The 16,395-nt window shown below is 44.3% G+C and overlaps 1 protein-coding gene across 2 annotated transcripts in view; it reads left to right on the top strand.

Annotated features, from left to right (window-relative positions):
- Nucleotides 1–16,395, top strand: part of DYRK1A (dual specificity tyrosine phosphorylation regulated kinase 1A) — a 70,078-nt gene that overhangs the window by 12,809 nt on the left and 40,874 nt on the right. For both annotated transcript variants that reach the window (XM_048291116.1, XM_048291112.1), the window contains exon 2: nucleotides 11,339–11,417. In XM_048291116.1, coding sequence (XP_048147073.1) covers nucleotides 11,408–11,417 — 10 coding nt within the window. In that variant the 5' untranslated portion in view covers nucleotides 11,339–11,407. The remainder of the gene's footprint in view (nucleotides 1–11,338; nucleotides 11,418–16,395) is intronic.

Here is a 16,395-nt window from a genome sequence, read left to right as displayed (position 1 = left end):
CATCCATTTAATATCCATCCATATTTTAACAATCCAAAGTGACTTCAAATAAAAATGTGGAAGATTAGGCAATACACCTTACTCTTTATAGCAGGAAAAAAGCAACAAATCTTCTCTGCTCATCCCCTTTGCTTCTCTTGAGTCTTTGGGTGGGCTGAGGGCAGGAGCTCTGGAAAATACCCAGCAAGACCTGCTTTCTCCATGCCAGATGGGATTGGCAACATCTTTGGAATTCTTATATGATAACAAACATAAGTGAGAGTGTGGATTACGATGGTTGTCTGTGGAGATGTTCAGTGGTTCCCTCTTAGTCAGTAAATAAAAGTCCTACTCATAAATGCTGTATCTCTGGTGACTTGCAGCTTGTCTCATTATTTTCTTTCTTAATCCCTTTGAGTCTTTTCCCAGTGAACTCTGTCCATCCTTGTTGGTTTCTGTGTGGTTTTTTCATGGCTAAAGACTTTCGTCTTGTGCTGAACAACGTGGCACTGCTCAGCTGAGGTTCTTCAGGCACAGAATTCTGTAGCTGCTTTGGTGTTTGGTGCTTGTCTTTCCCCCTCCCATCCCCTTCTTTGGCATACCATTGCACTTTTTCTAAAGCCAAATTTCTCTTTTCCCGAAGTTGCTTTGGGTTGACTGAGCAAAAAAGGGCAAGTTCTAGGCCTTGGCTGCTGGATCAGAGAATCACAGAATCATTTGGAAAATGGTTGGGGAAGCCCTCCAGTATCACAGAGTCCAACCTGTGCCCGATGCCCACCTTGTCACCCAGCCCAGAGCACTGAGTGCCACGTCCAGGCCTTCCTTGGACACCTCCAGGGATGGGCACTCCAGACCTCCCTGGGCAGCCCATGGAATGTGTCAGAGCACACTTAGGACCCTCTTGTTGAGCTATTTCACAACATGGGAACAGGAGCAGAACTATATCAAAAGTTCCTTTTTTACAGCAGTCTTTCCTAAAAAGCACAGCGTATCATTCCATGGAATACATCGGTTCGGTATCATTAGTACAAAAGTAAAGAAAAAACCTACTGGAAAAGTGGCTTTGTTTCGGAGTCTTTCCATCCATCCCAAGCTATTCTTGGGAGTGTGAACTTCAGTGGGATACTAAAGTTTTTCTTGCCTTTTTATTTCCTGGATACCTTGGACGTGGGGATCCTGAGTACCCTTTGGAGGGCCATAAGGTCAGCATTTAAAAGCCTTTTTTTTTTTTTAATTTGTCCTCATTTCCTTCCTGCAACCTGCCTTATTAAAACCATTTTAGGAATTTTTATCAGGGAAAAAATTGATACAGGAAACCAAACTTCTCTGGTAAGGCCCTTATCAACTTCTGATGCTGGCAAAGATACTGTTATTTAATAAAAATTGTATAGCCTTACCATGACCTAAATACTTAAATGGATAATTTTGTCAAAGATTTAGTGCAGTGTCTACTTCTTGAGCAAATGAGAAGTATCTTGGAGAGCATCAGACTGATTAGTGTCAACTCCATATCGGGATGCTGGAATTGCTGAAGTTCACATAAACTTGTCCCAAAGGTTTTTCAATTTCTCCTCATAAAAGTCGAGTTAGACCAAATGAACCTGAGAGGCCTCTGGTAGAGAGACTTTTCCTGGGCTTTTATCTCACTGAGAGATGTCTCTTAGACTTTTATCTTACAGCTGCCATCAGGGAATATTCAAAAGTGAATTCCATGCTTCTCCATAGTGCCTGTACTCAAAAAGGGATTCAAGCCAATGTTATCCCAAATTTACACGCTGAGCTTGGACTGCACATCCAGAACCTCTCCACTCTGGATTGAGTCACCTCACGGCAGGGTAGCTCCAACCTCTTGTTGGATTCCTGAAGCTCAGAAAGTCATTGTTTTCCATATTAATAAGCAGGAAATAATAAACTTCTGGGGATGATTGGCACTCAGTTCACTTGAAAGAATGTCATGGCTTTTTGGTCACTGAAGTCTTTATAAATGATACATTCTTTTTTGGGAGGTATCCATACATGGACGAAGGCTTGATGAGGAATTCCTGGATGAAATTCTAAAGACTTTGGGTACATATCAGATTATGATGAGGACATTCTGGGCTTATTTTTTTTAACATTAAAGACCACGGCTTTATCTAGGAGAACAAATATTCTGGAGTCCCCAATGAGTTACCAGTAACTGTATTTTTGGGGGTGAATGTTTGATGAAATCTCTATTTGGTGTGATGATAAATGTACCAGGAAAGCTCTTGCTGCTTGATCTGCACCCAGTGTCTGTACTGGCATTTTTCCCTTGCATCCACGTGCTTTTATCACTTGGATAGGATGCCTGAATTATTCTTATGGATTATAATACCATGTAAAACAGAGGAATTTGCAGCTTATTACCTCCCCCTGCCTATATCTCAGTATACCTTGTGATATACCAAGATTTGCTTTAATATTATGCTTAACAGCAGGGATGGAGGCTGAAAAGAGAATGCAACAAGACCTTGGAATTCTGAGTCTGAAAAAGGTGTTTTGACTCCATCCCCAGCTGATATGAAAATTTCCTGAAGTTCGTTAGTTTATCTCCTTCTTCAATGAGAGTTTTCTAGGTCAGCGGTTCCTTAACCGGGGAATAAGGCCATGGCAAATGCGCTGCAGATGGAACGTAAACCCATCCTGAATTATGGGAAGTTAAAAAATATTATCCTAGGGATGATTCATATCTAGTGAAAACTGTTTGGAGCTGACAAGGATGTGTATTCTGAGACATGGAAGGGCTTGGAGTGAACAGTGTGAGGAAAATGTGGGAGCTTTATTTATTCATGTCTTTCATGTATGGTGAATCTCCCCCTCTGCTCTCGTAAGATCCCACCTGGAATGCTGCTTCCAGCTCCAGGACCCCCAGCATCAGGGGGTGGAGCTGCTGGAACGAGTCCAGAGGAGGGACATAAAGATGGTCCGAGCCCCTCTGCTCTGGGGACAGGCTGGGAGAGCTGGGGGTGTTCACCTGGAGAAGAGAAGGCTCTGGGGAGACCTCAGAGCCCCTTCCAGGGCCTAAAGGGGCTCCAGGAGAGCTGGAGAGGGACTTGGGACAAGAGATGGAGGGCCAGGAGCCAGGGAATGGCTTCCCAGTGCCAGAGGGCAGGGCTGGATGGGAGATTGGGCAGGAATTGTTCCCTGGGAGGGTGGGCAGGCCCTGGCACAGGGTGCCCAGAGCAGCTGGGGCTGCCCCTGGATCCCTGGCAGTGCCCAAGGCCAGGCTGGACATTGGGGCTTGGAGCAGCCTGGGACAGTGGGAGGTGTCCCTGCCATGGCAGGGGTGGAACTGGATGAGCTTCCAGGTCCCTTGGAACCCAAGAATTCCGGGAGTGTCAGTCAGGCTGGGGCTGTGGAGCTGTGCAGAGTCAGCACAAAAGTCACCAAACAGGAGTGAGCGTTTCCGTGCTGCTGAACTGCGGCGGTGACTCACGGCCGGGGCAGGTGCCAGATGTGGCGCAAGACCTGGGCTGGGGACAGGGAGGGCTCTGGGAACAGTGCAGCCAAATCAGCATCAGTTTGGCTTTTGGGGCACTTCAGCCTAAAAATTCCCATTTTAATGAAATAATCCCGTTTATTCCCACGGATTTGAATGCATCTGGTTGTCTTGGAGCCTGAACCTGACCGCTGTCAGTTTTCAAAGCGAATGAACTTCGTTGGAACTGCTGTTTTAAAAGGTGTTGAGCAAGGATTTTAAACCTAGTGCTTCTATCCTGACATGCCTGGAGAAAGCTGGAGCTGGTGTGGTGTTTTCCAAGTTCAAAGGAACTGCAAGAGCAGTTGTGAGAGGACCCAGCTATGTCTGTCCAGTCTAAATCTGAATAATGAAAGGCAAAGGTTGTGGCATTGCATTTGTCAATGGGAGCTGTCAGAAGGGTGTAACTTAAACAGCAGTTCCTGGTGGTTTTAAAAAAGGTCCAAAAGTCCTTACAGATGCTCACAAACCAATAAATGGCTAAGAAAAGCCACTAACCCAAAACCTTACAAATTAGCATCATTTCTGTACAGAGTCAGCCAGCAGTTACACCTTGGTGTGTTTGGTTTTGTGTGCTTGGTTATTTTATTGTGGTTTTTGTTTTTGTTTTGGGTTGGGTTTTTTTGTGTTCTTTTTTTTAATTTGGGAGACTAAATCTGTGCCTATCTCCATGTATTAAAATATTTTGGAAGCCTTCAAGATTAAAGGTACTACTGTATCAGGGCAACAAACATCTACATTGTTATACTTGAAATATGAAACTAAATCTTTGAGAGCCACACCAGAACTGTCTGCTGCCAAAATTCAGCTGGAGCAGTAGTTTTATTTCATTTAATCATGGGATAGCAGCCGCACAGAATCTTCCTAAATACATAAAGTATTTCTGTTTGTTGTGGTCTGGGTAAGGTTGATTTTGATTTTTCCAGCTCTAGTCCTGAAGGAAGAAGTTCAGGTTGCTGCACCTGAGCCAGGTCACTGAGAAACAGAGCCCAGTTTGTAAATAAAGAACACAACCAAGAGTGGAAGTTGTAGTTAGTGACCACTCAATTGGAAGAATAATAACCTGTAGTAAAATCAAGGTTGTAATAAAAATCTGTAAATTGAGTGGTTTGGCCACGTTCTGTGGAAACTTGAGGCAGCTTTAGGTGTTCCTGTAATTCTTCTTCCTTTATGGCTCAGAAATTCAGGGAGAAGTAGGAAGGTTGTGCTCCCCTGAGACTTCTGGGTCTGAAGTTCTGAAATGATGAATGCAATTCTATAGTAGGACATGTTTGGCTTTGCATTTCTCAAGTTCTTTTCCCAACCACAAGGAACAGAAACAGTTTTTGTACATGAAATTATCAGCCTTGTTGAGGACATCTGTAGGAAAAAAATACCTGCAGAAAAATCTCAGCTCTGAAAAACATTTCATATCATGCTGGATAAACTAATTTACATCATGTATGTTCCACTTTGGAATATGACTTCATTCCCATGTTCTGATGTTGCAGGGGATGGGCAATTCCAGCTGTAGCATCTTTTCCTTTTGTTTGGTTGAGGGAGGGGAATGCAAATCCAGTGGTTTGACTTTTGTCTGACACCATTAAGTGGGTGGAAAAAAGAGCCACTCCCTCCTCTAATTGGAGGTTCCTTATAAGGTCAGTGGACTGAAAATATTTGAAGTTTGTGCTGCTAAAATTAATATTTGTAGTCATTAAGTAAGTAAAGCATCACATGCAAATTATCTAAAAAATCTCAAGTATTTCAGCCTTCATTGCGGGGCTTTTCTTCCCTCCTTTCCCCCCTCGCTGTGTCAGTTAAATTCTTCCTAAAACCACAGGCTTTATTCTGGGGTTCACATGAATTAATGAATATTTAAAAAAACAAATCCTGACTTCTCTGGCTGGATGGGTCAGTTATAAATTTGACATTTCAGTTTCTGCAGGCACCTGGAAGCAGTACACATTTAGAAGGGATGCACTTCACAAATAGATTGTAAAAAATGGTGTATTATAAAAAAAATGGTGTGTTAATAGATCAGGTATTTCAGAGACTCAAATTGCACTCCCAAGTCTGCCTGAATTAGTACTGGTGTGACACCACTGGTCTATGGGTGATAAAATCACACTTAGATGTATTTTAGGTGCATTTGAGGGTTTTTTGACACCACTACTGGCCTGACCAGCCCCGTTTTGTCCCAGCTGTTTGTTCCTGCTGCTGCACATCTGCAGCAGCCCAGCTCAGAGGACTGGAATGGGATTAATAACAGTGGCCTTGGTTTTCTCCTGCTTCCCATTTACCCCCAGTGCAGTTTGCTGCGTGCCCCAGCCCCATTCCAGCAGCAGCAGTGGGAAGGGCAGAGGCTGCTTCAGTTCTGCTGCTGCTGGAAAGAAATTCCTGCTCTGCTGCAACTGCAGTTCTGCCTGTGCCAGGTCTGAAATTGGGTGAGAAACTCTGTGATTTCAGGAAAGCTGCTTCCACAAGCTTTCACACCTCGAGGATGGCTTCTTGCATCACGTGGTGTAAATTTAGCTTAAGAGTGAAGCCAGTCATTCACAGCATCTTCTCTTCAGAGGAACAAGTGCTTTTTGGAACTCTGAAAATCACTTGCAGCACACAGAAAATAATGGTTGGGCATGTTTTGGTTGAGCTGTGCTTGGTTCACAAGCACCTCATAAGTCCTGATGTGGAAAGTCACGTTGCAGCTCCTCAGGAGGATGAGGGCTGTGTTGGGGAAGTCTGCTATAAACTCAGTTTTGCTTGTTGGTGAATTTTCCCCAGTGATGTATGAAAATACCCAATTCCCAAATTCTTAACGTTCTCTTTCCATGTTTAAGAAGGAAAAACGTGCACCCCACGCATGAGGGTGAACTGCCATCAGAAGGTGACTCTGCTCATGGTTCTGTAGAATACACAAAGTCACCTGAAAAGAGGTATTTTATTTTTACTGAATTACGAGCTTTAAAATCTTTGCCCAGAGAAGCTGTGGCTGCCCTGTCCCTGGAAGTGTCCCAGGCCAGGCTGGACGGGACTTGGAGCAACCTGGGATAGTGGAAGGTGTCACTGTCCATGGATGATCTTTAAGGTCCCTTCCATGCCAAACTATTCCATGATTCCCTGATTGTGCAGTTTTAACGTAGTTGCTGTTTCAGTGAAAACATTCAGCTAATTAGCGTTCCACAATCCCATAGAACTTAAACCTGCAGAAGGGAATCTGTGACTTCTTTGGGAACAGGACAGCTGTGATGCTGATGGCAAATTAATTACCTGTGTTTTAGTACTCAATATATTTGCTGTGGGGCACACAGGAATCTGCAGGTGCCCAGAAAGGGGAAGGGACGTATTGGCTTTTCATGCTGGAATCATAATCTGCTCTTAATTTTCTCCTGTGATTTTGCAGGTGAACCTGAGTCGTTGTACAAAGCAGAACTCAGTACCAACTTGTCCATCTTTTTTTCCTTTTCGTTCTCGTGAATTATTCCATAGATAGATCATCCCATATGTTGGTCACAAGGAGAACAGCAGCACTGAATTCGTGTGCGTTTAGCTCTCAGATCTGTGTTAATTTGGACATTAAACACATGAGATTTCCCTGGTAACAAAGCACATTGCATGTGCTGGGTGCTGGGAAAACAATGATTCTGGAATTCCTCAGCTTTGTCCCTCTGGGAAGCTGTCAATCACCGAGCACCCTGTAAGATTTATTCATCTAATTCCAGTTGGGTTGATTGTACTTCACATTTCACTGTGCAGTATTTGAAACAAAACACCAAATCCTGGTGTGTTTGAGGAATCCTTTGCTCAGTTTGTCTGACATCAAACCTCATCACTGGTTGCCTCTGCATAGTTCAGATGTCTAAATCCATTATATTCCAGTATGCTAATAACCCCAATTTCATGGTGGATACCTCAGGGTAGTTCTCTTACTAAATAAATTTTAAAAAAATTCGGTTTCTAAGTAAGTATTTATATTTTATGTTGCTAGCAACAGGCCTGCCTGTGTTCACCGAAGGTCAGTGACCTGAATTATGTTCAGCTCTGCCAGCAGTGTGTGTAGCCATGAGAAATGCAGGGGTTTCTCTGTATTCCACGAGTATGACTTTAAAAATTACAAAATAATCTTTTCACAGAGGAAAAACTTGAACCTGGCTTTGCAGAAACATTCCACATTGAATCTTACAATACAGTGATCCCGAATAAGGAAAATAAATTCCTCTATGAAGTGTTTTAATTAGTAAAATGTAAAAAGTAAACCCCTCCCCAGCAGGCTTCTCTTTTAATTAAATTTTCATGTTAATAATGGTTTTTGCACTTTAACTTTTAGGGGTTTAGAAGTCTGATTGCTCTGAACCCAACTTTGATCTGCAGTGGACCTATTGACGTGAGTTGGGTATTGAGTGTTTTGAAGGAAGGGATGGATGCTCCTAAGGAATACAGGGAATAAAGCTTGAATTCTCAAAGAGGCCAGCAGGGAAACCAGGCTTGGGGTGTGAGGAAAAGTCAGAGACGTGACGAAGTTTTGTTATTCGGTGTCACCATCTTCATAACATTGTGGATATAACCTGGAATAGAACGTGCTCAGCATCCTCGGTGTATCTGACTAAGCCTTGTGTAACTCCACTCCAGAATTGCTCATGAGCAGGGAGTGGCTCTGGATAGGAGATCCCATTCCCTGTGTTTGAGGAGATCAGAGGAGCCTCGTTTGGCTAGGGAAGAGGAAGAGTGGAAAGCAACAGTGATTGAAAGAGGAAACAAAAGCACGAGGTAAAGTTTAGCACAGTTGATTTCTAAGAACTGCTCTCTTTGTTTAAATAAAAGACTTCAGCTTTTATTCTTCTCTTTGCTCTACTACTTTCAATAATTTGCTTTTTAACACCTTTCCTGTCATCTGCTCCTTCCTCTCCTCCTTTATTTCCAATTCACTTCTGTTCTATACTGCTAAGTAGATCAAACTGGGTTCTTGAAGCCCAGTAAATGTTATTACTGAGGGGATTCTTCTCATAATGATCTTACAGACTGTGTGATGAGTAGGATTTGCTCTTGCCTCCTCTTATCATCAATTTATTATCTAAACCAGGAAGCCTTTGTACAGGCTGGCTGAAGGACCTTTTGGTCTAAGAACTTGGCAATGCAGACACAGCAAAGACATTCAGTGACTGAGTTTAAGGTGCTGCCCCTGCAGTCATTGGGTGCAATTTGGTTGTATCTATTTAAAAAAAAAACCCAAATCGTTACCCTTTTGTGTTGTGTGTCTGTGACACTGATGCTGTCCCAGGGACTCACCAGCTTTGGGCTCTGCTAAGGTTTTAACCCCCTCCTTGGAAAACAGGGCTGCACCTGCTTTTCCACTTTGGAATTCCACATGAGTTCTCCAGTTCTCCAGGATGGGCTGATTGCTGGAGAGTTGGAAGGAGACTGAAACTGGGGTGGATCTGTGTTCCTGGTTAGCTCTGGAATGCACAGATGTGTTGATTCCTGGTAATAACCTGTTAATGACTTTCTCACATCAGCAGCTCTTTGTAGTGTTGGTAGCTCTTAAAGTGTCTTGTAAATTCTACAATAGCTCAGGGCTCTGTGGGTACCTCTCCAGCTCTTTGGGAGCTGACCAATCCCATTGTGGAATGGGCAGGAGGCAGTGTTTGACACTCCACGATATTTTGGCTGAAAATTGCTCAAACTCTGGTGATAGTTTGAATTAAGCTGGTTTGGTATTGAAACTGGTCTTGCACTGGTGGCACTGGGAAGGGATCAGGCTGTGGTTGAGCTGCAGGGTGGTAAAGACGAGAGAGTGATGCCTTCAGTCCTTGAGCTGCTGCTGGCAAAAGCTTCCTGTAATCCTGGTGTAAACCCAGAGGTGCTGCAGTTAAAAGGAATGAAAGGATATTGGCCAGAGAGAGATTTCAGAAATAGAACTGAGGTTCTGTAGCCTTAGGGCACCTGTGTGGGATGGACAGGCCTGGTGCTCCAGGACTTGGAGCTGCTGGAGAGAGGCCAGAGGAGGCACCAGGATGAGCAGAGGGATGGAGCAGCTCTGCTGGGAGGAAAGGCTGCCAGAGCTGGGATTGTTCAGCCTGGAGAGGAGAAGCTTTGGGCTGAGCTCAGTGTGGCCTTGCAGGGCCTGAAGGAGCTGCAGGAAAGCTGGAGAGAGACAATTCCCAAAGCATGGAGGGCCAGGAGCCAGGGAATGGCTTCCCAGTGCCAGAGGGCAGGGCTGGATGGGAGATTGGGCAGGAATTGTTCCCTGGGAGGGTGGGCAGGCCCTGGCACAGGGTGCCCAGAGCAGCTGGGGCTGCCCCTGGATCCCTGGCAGTGCCCAAGGCCAGGCTGGACATTGGGGCTGGGAGCAGCCTGGGACAGTGGGAGGTGTCCCTGCCATGGCAGGGGGTGGCACTGGATGAGCTTTCAGGTCCCTCCCCACCCAAACCACTCTGGGATTCTCTTGTTTGTTTGTTTAAGTAGGAGTTTGCTCTTCCTTTCTTTTTTCTTGTTGAGTCCCAGGGCTGCCTGTGCTGGGTCAGTGGGGCTCAGCTCAGGGTGGGAGGTGTTCACTCAGCACCTGGACCAGACCGAGCCTTTCACCCAAACTGAAGTGATTTAGGCACGAGAGTGCCCAGCTTGTAGGACTTGGTGTAGCTTCAGCAGTGCTCATGGCAGCTGTGGATGTGGCAGTGACATTCCAGGGCTCTGTGGAACTGCGGCCATAAAAAGGCTGTGGATTCAAGATACGGGATGGCCACTTTGAGGGGTTTTCCCCTTTTTTTTTGGAGGCACAACAGCAAGAATTCACCTGCTCCTAAAACACCGACACTACCACTGCAACACCTGCTCCTACATGGATCCAAAAAGTTGCTCCTTGTCTTCCTGCCCCCTTCCCTTTGGTGTGTTTGACATTTGAGTGGCACAGGGACAAGCCCAGCGTGGTGGCAGGAGGGCAGGCTGGGCCCAGGGTGGGCTGTGCAGGGTTTGAACTCTCATTGTTGGGGGGAAATGGAGCGAACGGCGCCGGTTGCTGCTCAGATCGCAGGGTCTGAGTGCATTTTAGACTGCTCACACTTGCCTGAAGTTACATATTTCAGGAGGTGTTTAAATAATAATAACTCTGCAATTCCAGCTGGTCAGTAATTTGCAGAGTTCTCTAAAATTCTCAGTAATTCTAAGTGGGTTTGATATTTCCATAGGTTGTAGAGTACCAATGATTGTTTGTTGGAGAACAAGTGAAAAACAAATGCTTGAGAAATACTTTGACCAGTCTTAGTTGCTGGGTGTTGTGTTTTGGGTTTTAATTCTGTTTTTTTTTGTTCATAATCCTACTGTTCTTCTTAACTTCTCTTGGAGTTTTCTTCCTAGAAACTCCTGTCTTTATATCTCTCTGTCTTATGGAAAGTATAATTTTATTTTTCTGAGCATATTTTAATTTTTTGCAGCAAGGTGAACCTAATTCAATTTCATCGGGCTATGAGGAGAAATGAACTTTAACATTTAGGAATTTATATATGTTTATAGTTCTGTAGCTTGTTGATTGGGGAAAATCCCACAAGTTCAGTTGTGTTTTAGAAATACTGCCTGGAATTTCTGTAAAAATCCACACATTTAAGGGCCTGGCAAAGATGGGTAACTGTCAATTTTTTGGGATGACCTTAATTTTCAGAACTATTCAATGCCCAGTTGAAATTTAAGTTAATCCTTGACATTTTGACACTTAGAAAGTTTTTCTAAAACCAGGTATCAGTGGAAGATAAGTCTTTGTAATGCCTGTCTCTGCTTTTCCTGTTGGAAAACTTCAGTTTCTGTTTGGATTTCCTTGGTTTAGCTCGGGGTTGAACTGAGCAGTTGTGGCTGCAGTTTAAGAAGTTTATTCTTATTTTACTTTTCCTTTTTCAGTGTTGTTTGCTGCTGGACTCCCCCTGTCCCCACAACCCCGCAGGATGATATGAGACTTGAAAGAAGACGATGCATACAGGTGATTTCATATTTAGGATTTTTACAATGAAAAATTGTGCATGTTCTTGATGTGCTTTTTGTTGCTGTTCTATTGTCTGTCCCCCTCAAATGATGTTGTTCCAACTTAGCAGAATATTTAAGAACCTGCAGAATTCTGAAATCCTTCTTTGCCCTTTGAAAACTCTTCTGCAGCTTGGAAAACTCTCCTTCTTCCAGGAAGAAAATGGTTTTCCTGAATGGAAATATTGTTTTCAAAGTTTTCATGGGAATGCTTTTAAAGGTGCCAATTTAATGGACTGATTGATATTTTAGGAAGTTCTTCCATTTTTTGGCTAATCAAAAATCCTGGAAGTGCCAAATGTATTTGCAGATTGAATAGCTGATCTTTAGTTTTGTTGGAAATAGAGTTCATATTTTGACATAGAAAATCATGAGCAGTAGAAATAGAATAAAACTGAGCTTGTCTAAGAGGGTTGGTCTAATTTTTTATACCCAAATGCCCTTATTTTAGCAGTTTTGGGGCCTGTAAAGGTGTAGTAGATACAAACCAGATCTTTGGTTTGCTTGTTCAGCTTTAAACCCCAGGAATCCTTGGGGCTGGAAAAAAAAAGTCTGGGTAGATTTCCGTGTGCATCCAGCTCATCTCCTGATTGACAGTTTTCAGTTGCATCAGCTGTTCATGCATAAACAGCTTTGGAGGGTATATTTACATGGAGCCTTTGGATTAGGACCAAGATGCTGGAAGTGGAGATTTCATTCCGTGAAAACCAAACATCGTTCATTCCACTCCGATGTTTGTGAGTCGTGTGCTGAAAGCTCAAGTCAAAGTGGGTCCAAAGAATTCTAAAATTAGGTTGGGCAAAGAAGAGGAGAAGGGAAAACTACTCCAAAGGGGTATTTCATTGGTTTTAAATATCTACATCTAGAGGAACGGCATTAGAAGTCTCAAAATTGATGTCCCATCAGATTCGGGGAGCTCTGTCTAGTAGGCAGTGACAGATTAAAATAGAACTTAAATATTGAGAAAATGTTTTGAAAGCTTTAAAAATATTCATCCCACAACTGAAAGGAGAGATGATGTTATGGAATAGTACCTTATGTATTGACAGTGTTTGGGAGAATTCAGTTTCGTATTGCAATACATTAATCTGATTTAAAACTTCCAACTTAAGCACTTTCAGTTTTGGTCAGAATTCCTGATGATGTTGAGCTTGTAGGATTAGGAGCTTGCAGAATAGAAATGGATACAAGATTTTGAAATTTAAGTGGTAATTCTGTCTTCTGCAGCCCAAATTCTTTATTTACAAGTCCCTTGATAAATACACATCAGAAAACAGGACAAAGACCTTCATGTCCTCTGATGTGTTGGAAGTTAGAAAAGTCAGACTTATTTGCCTTTTCTTTTTATTAGGAGAGCCAGGCTTGCTGTGCTGAGGTTTTGAGCATGAACAAGATTTGCAAGCTTTAAAATGAGAACCTGCCCTGTGATTATTTTGTGGTGCAGTAACAGCCAGAGTCATTCGGTGACTCTGCTGACCTCGATCTCAAGTTCAAAGTAGCTGGGGAGAGCTCAGGCCTGAAACTGAAAGGTTTTGTGGTGCTTGAGGATGGTTCCTTGTACATTTTCAAGAAGGTTTCTTGAGGGTGATTGATCAAAGGTGCCTGGTAATGTCTAAACTGTCTTTGGTTAAAGGGGGAAAGCTTCTATAGGGCCAACAAATTCTTTGTTACAGTAGGCATCACTTCACTGTCGGGGAAGCTCACCTGCTCTAAACCCCTACAATCAACCACAACTGGGGAAACAATCCCCTAAAGAAGTGGATTTTTTCACTTCTTCTACCATGGAATACTTTAATTTTAGATCACCACTTAAGCTGAAAACCCAGGAATGTGTTAAGGTCCACTGCTTTAAAAAAAAAGGTGAAAATTTGAAGAAATGGGGATATTAAATGTTATTTTCCAATTTGACTCACCAAGAAAACAAACTTGCAGCACGTTTAACTTCTCTTTATGCCGTGTGTAATATGTAGGACACCCAGCAGAAGGGCACTTTAAGATGCTGTTTGGAGAACCAAAAGATTTTCAATAATTTTATCGATGATCTGGAGCAGGGGATTGAGTGCCCTCTCAGTCAGTTTGTGGGCAACACCAATTTGGGCAGGAGTGTGGATCTGGAGAGTGGGAAGGTGCTGTAGAGGGATCAGGACAGGCTGGATCCATGGACTGAGGCCAACAGTGTGAGGGCCAACCAGGCCAAGGGCCAGGTCCTGCCCTTGGGTCACAGCAACCCCGTGGAGCTCCAGGCTGGGCAGAGGGGCTGGAAAGCTGGGAAAGGCCCTGGGGGTGCTGGTGCCAGCGGCTGGACACGAGCCCAGGGGTGCCCAGGTGGGCAAGAGGCCACTGGCCCCTGGGCTGGGTCAGGAATTGTGTGTCCAGCAGGAGCAGGGCAGGGATTGTCCCTCTGTGCTGGGCACTGAGAGGCCCCTCGAGGGCTGTGCCCAGTTCTGGCTCCTGCAGGAGAGCCCTGGAGGGGCTGGAGCGTGTCCAGGGCAGGGAAGGGAGCTGGGAAGGGGCTGGAGCCCCAGGAGCGGCTGAGGGAGCTGGGAAAGGGGCTCAGGCTGGAGCAAAGGAGGCTCAGGGGGGACCTTGTGGCTCTGCACAAGTCCCTGACAGGAGGGGGCAGCCGGGGGGGTCGGGCTCTGCTGCCAGGGAACAGGGACAGGAGGAGAGGGAACGGCCTCAGGCTGGGCCAGGGCAGGCTCAGGGTGGACAGCAGCAGGAATTTCCCCATGGAAAGGGAGCTCAGGCCTTGGAAGGGACTTTCCAGGGAAGTGCTGGAATCACCCCCCTGGGGAATGTTCAGAAACCTGTGGATGTGGCAGTTGAGTTCAAGGTTTAGTGATGGGCTGGGCAGAGTTGGGTTAATGCTTGGACTTTTATGGTCTTAGAGATCTTTTCCAGCCTTAATGATTCTCTGATTCCATGTTTATTTGTGGATTTTTTAGGATCTGTTCTGCTTTTCCCTGAACCACTCTGCAGTAAGCAAAGCTGGGGTTCAGGTCCTTACAGGAAAAGCCAAGTTCGTATTTCAGTCATGTTGTGGTGACACAGGCAATGCCTTAGAATGTGGTTTGTGATAAAAAAGTGTTTTCAGAATGTGAATTTTTCACTTTTTTGTCCTTTGCAAGTCTCTCCAGGACTTTTTGGGAAAGGAAGGAACCAAACAGTTCTGGGTGTAGTTAGGCTGGTGGTCAGTCATCCTACCCATATTCACTTTTCATGGTGTGGTAGCATCAAATTTGGGGTTGTGCTGGGTTCTTACAAGCAAGGATTCATCTTGGGTTTAAAAGTTGGTGTTTCCAGAGTTACTGCTACACCTTGTCCTGCTCCTGCATAACTCAGTGGTTGGCTGTTCTTTTTTTTCCTCTTTTTAATGGAGATTCCTTATAAAAATCTTCTGGGTTTATAACAGCTTTCTGCTTTTGACTTTTCTAGTTAGCTGGAGCCTGAGGAATATGGATCTAAAAATACTGAGTTGTCTGATTTTGAAGCTTTTGAAGATCTCAAAGCCTCTTTTTGTAACCTTTGTAAGAAAACAGAGTAACATAATGGTTACAGCGAATTATTCTCATCAACATGGAATTATCCTGGATGCACCAGAGATGTAGAGAACCAAGGAAATGTGATAATGGTGTAGTCAAGTTTGATAAGACATTGGAGGTGCTCAAATTGCTCTTAACTTTAAAAAAAAAAAGGTCATTTTTGGAAAAGAAAAAAAGCCACTCCAATACTTCTCGATAAGGATAGTGCAAGAGCAATGAAATAGCCAATTCTCCCACAGATACCTGTCTTCCCCCAGCTGTATTCCTTATTAAAATAGAACAAATCCAGAGGAAAGACTTCTGGGAAGTTCCTGGATTGAGTTGAGTTTAGAGCCTGCAAGTGTCCAGGTGTTACTTTTATGGAAGAACAGAATGAAAATGTAGAATTGGGCCATGCCTCTCCCATCTCCTATTTCTGATGTTTTAGTTGCTGGTTTCATTGAGCCTGTAGCTATTTTAAAGGATGTTTTTATATGTCAGTAGTAAAAAAAACACAAACCAAAGCAGAAAAACCCCTCTGTTGTTCTGCAGCCAGAACAAAGTGTGTCCACGGTGCTGCTCCGTGTTTGGAGTTCATCTGTGTTACCCGAACTGCTTCAGTCACAGCCACTGGAAGTTTCACCAGGGAAATCCAGAACCTTCCTGGGCCAGCACCATGTCCCTGGATCTTCCTGTGGCAGTGAAGATGCTGTCCCTGGTCCCACGGCGGTGATCGCACGCCTGGAGGTGAAAGTTGGTGGCAGAAAACCAGACCCAGCTTGGGCAGAACAAACCTCTGCTCCGTGTGCTGGGTCCCTACTGGGGCACACTGGTGGCTCCCACTGGTTTTGTTTCCGGTGGGGGACTGGTTCCAGTTGGATTCTGTCTGGCTGGACCCTCCCAGGGAGTTTTTGGTGGATATTCAGGTCCTGGCTGAGCAGATCAACACAAGTTTGCCATAAACAGAAGATACCGGGAAAATCATGTCCGAGACAGAGCTGCTCATTAGGAGGGGAAGTTTGAAATACAAGCAGCTAATGAGGGCTTGGATGTTCCCTGGGTTAACCCCTGATTTTCCATGGATAAATCCCTTTGCAGCAGGGGGTGGTGCTGGTTTGCCTGGGAGTTTTTGTGAGAAAGCAGTCGGGAAGGGCAGCGCTCTTCAGACTGAAAGTGGAAGTTCTGCTTTTCAGAGATGGAGTCATTGACCTCAATGAATGATAACCTTGAAGTCAACAGACTAAATTAATGCTCTACTTTCTGGATTTGAGAGCAGGAATGTGAAAACCTGGACAGCTAAAGTTAGATTCGTGCATCCATATTTAAAAAGAAGTTGCCTATTTAAAAGAAAAGGTTTTTTTTTTTACCCCTCCTCCAGAATGGCTCAGTACCTGTGATATTGAAAATTGAAGTTTT

The sequence above is a fragment of the Corvus hawaiiensis genome, chromosome 2 (genome assembly GCF_020740725.1).
Source record: "Corvus hawaiiensis isolate bCorHaw1 chromosome 2, bCorHaw1.pri.cur, whole genome shotgun sequence".
Taxonomy (NCBI): Eukaryota; Metazoa; Chordata; class Aves; order Passeriformes; family Corvidae; genus Corvus; species Corvus hawaiiensis.
Note: the sequence above shows the minus strand (reverse complement) of the source record. Positions and strands in the feature narration are given on the sequence as shown.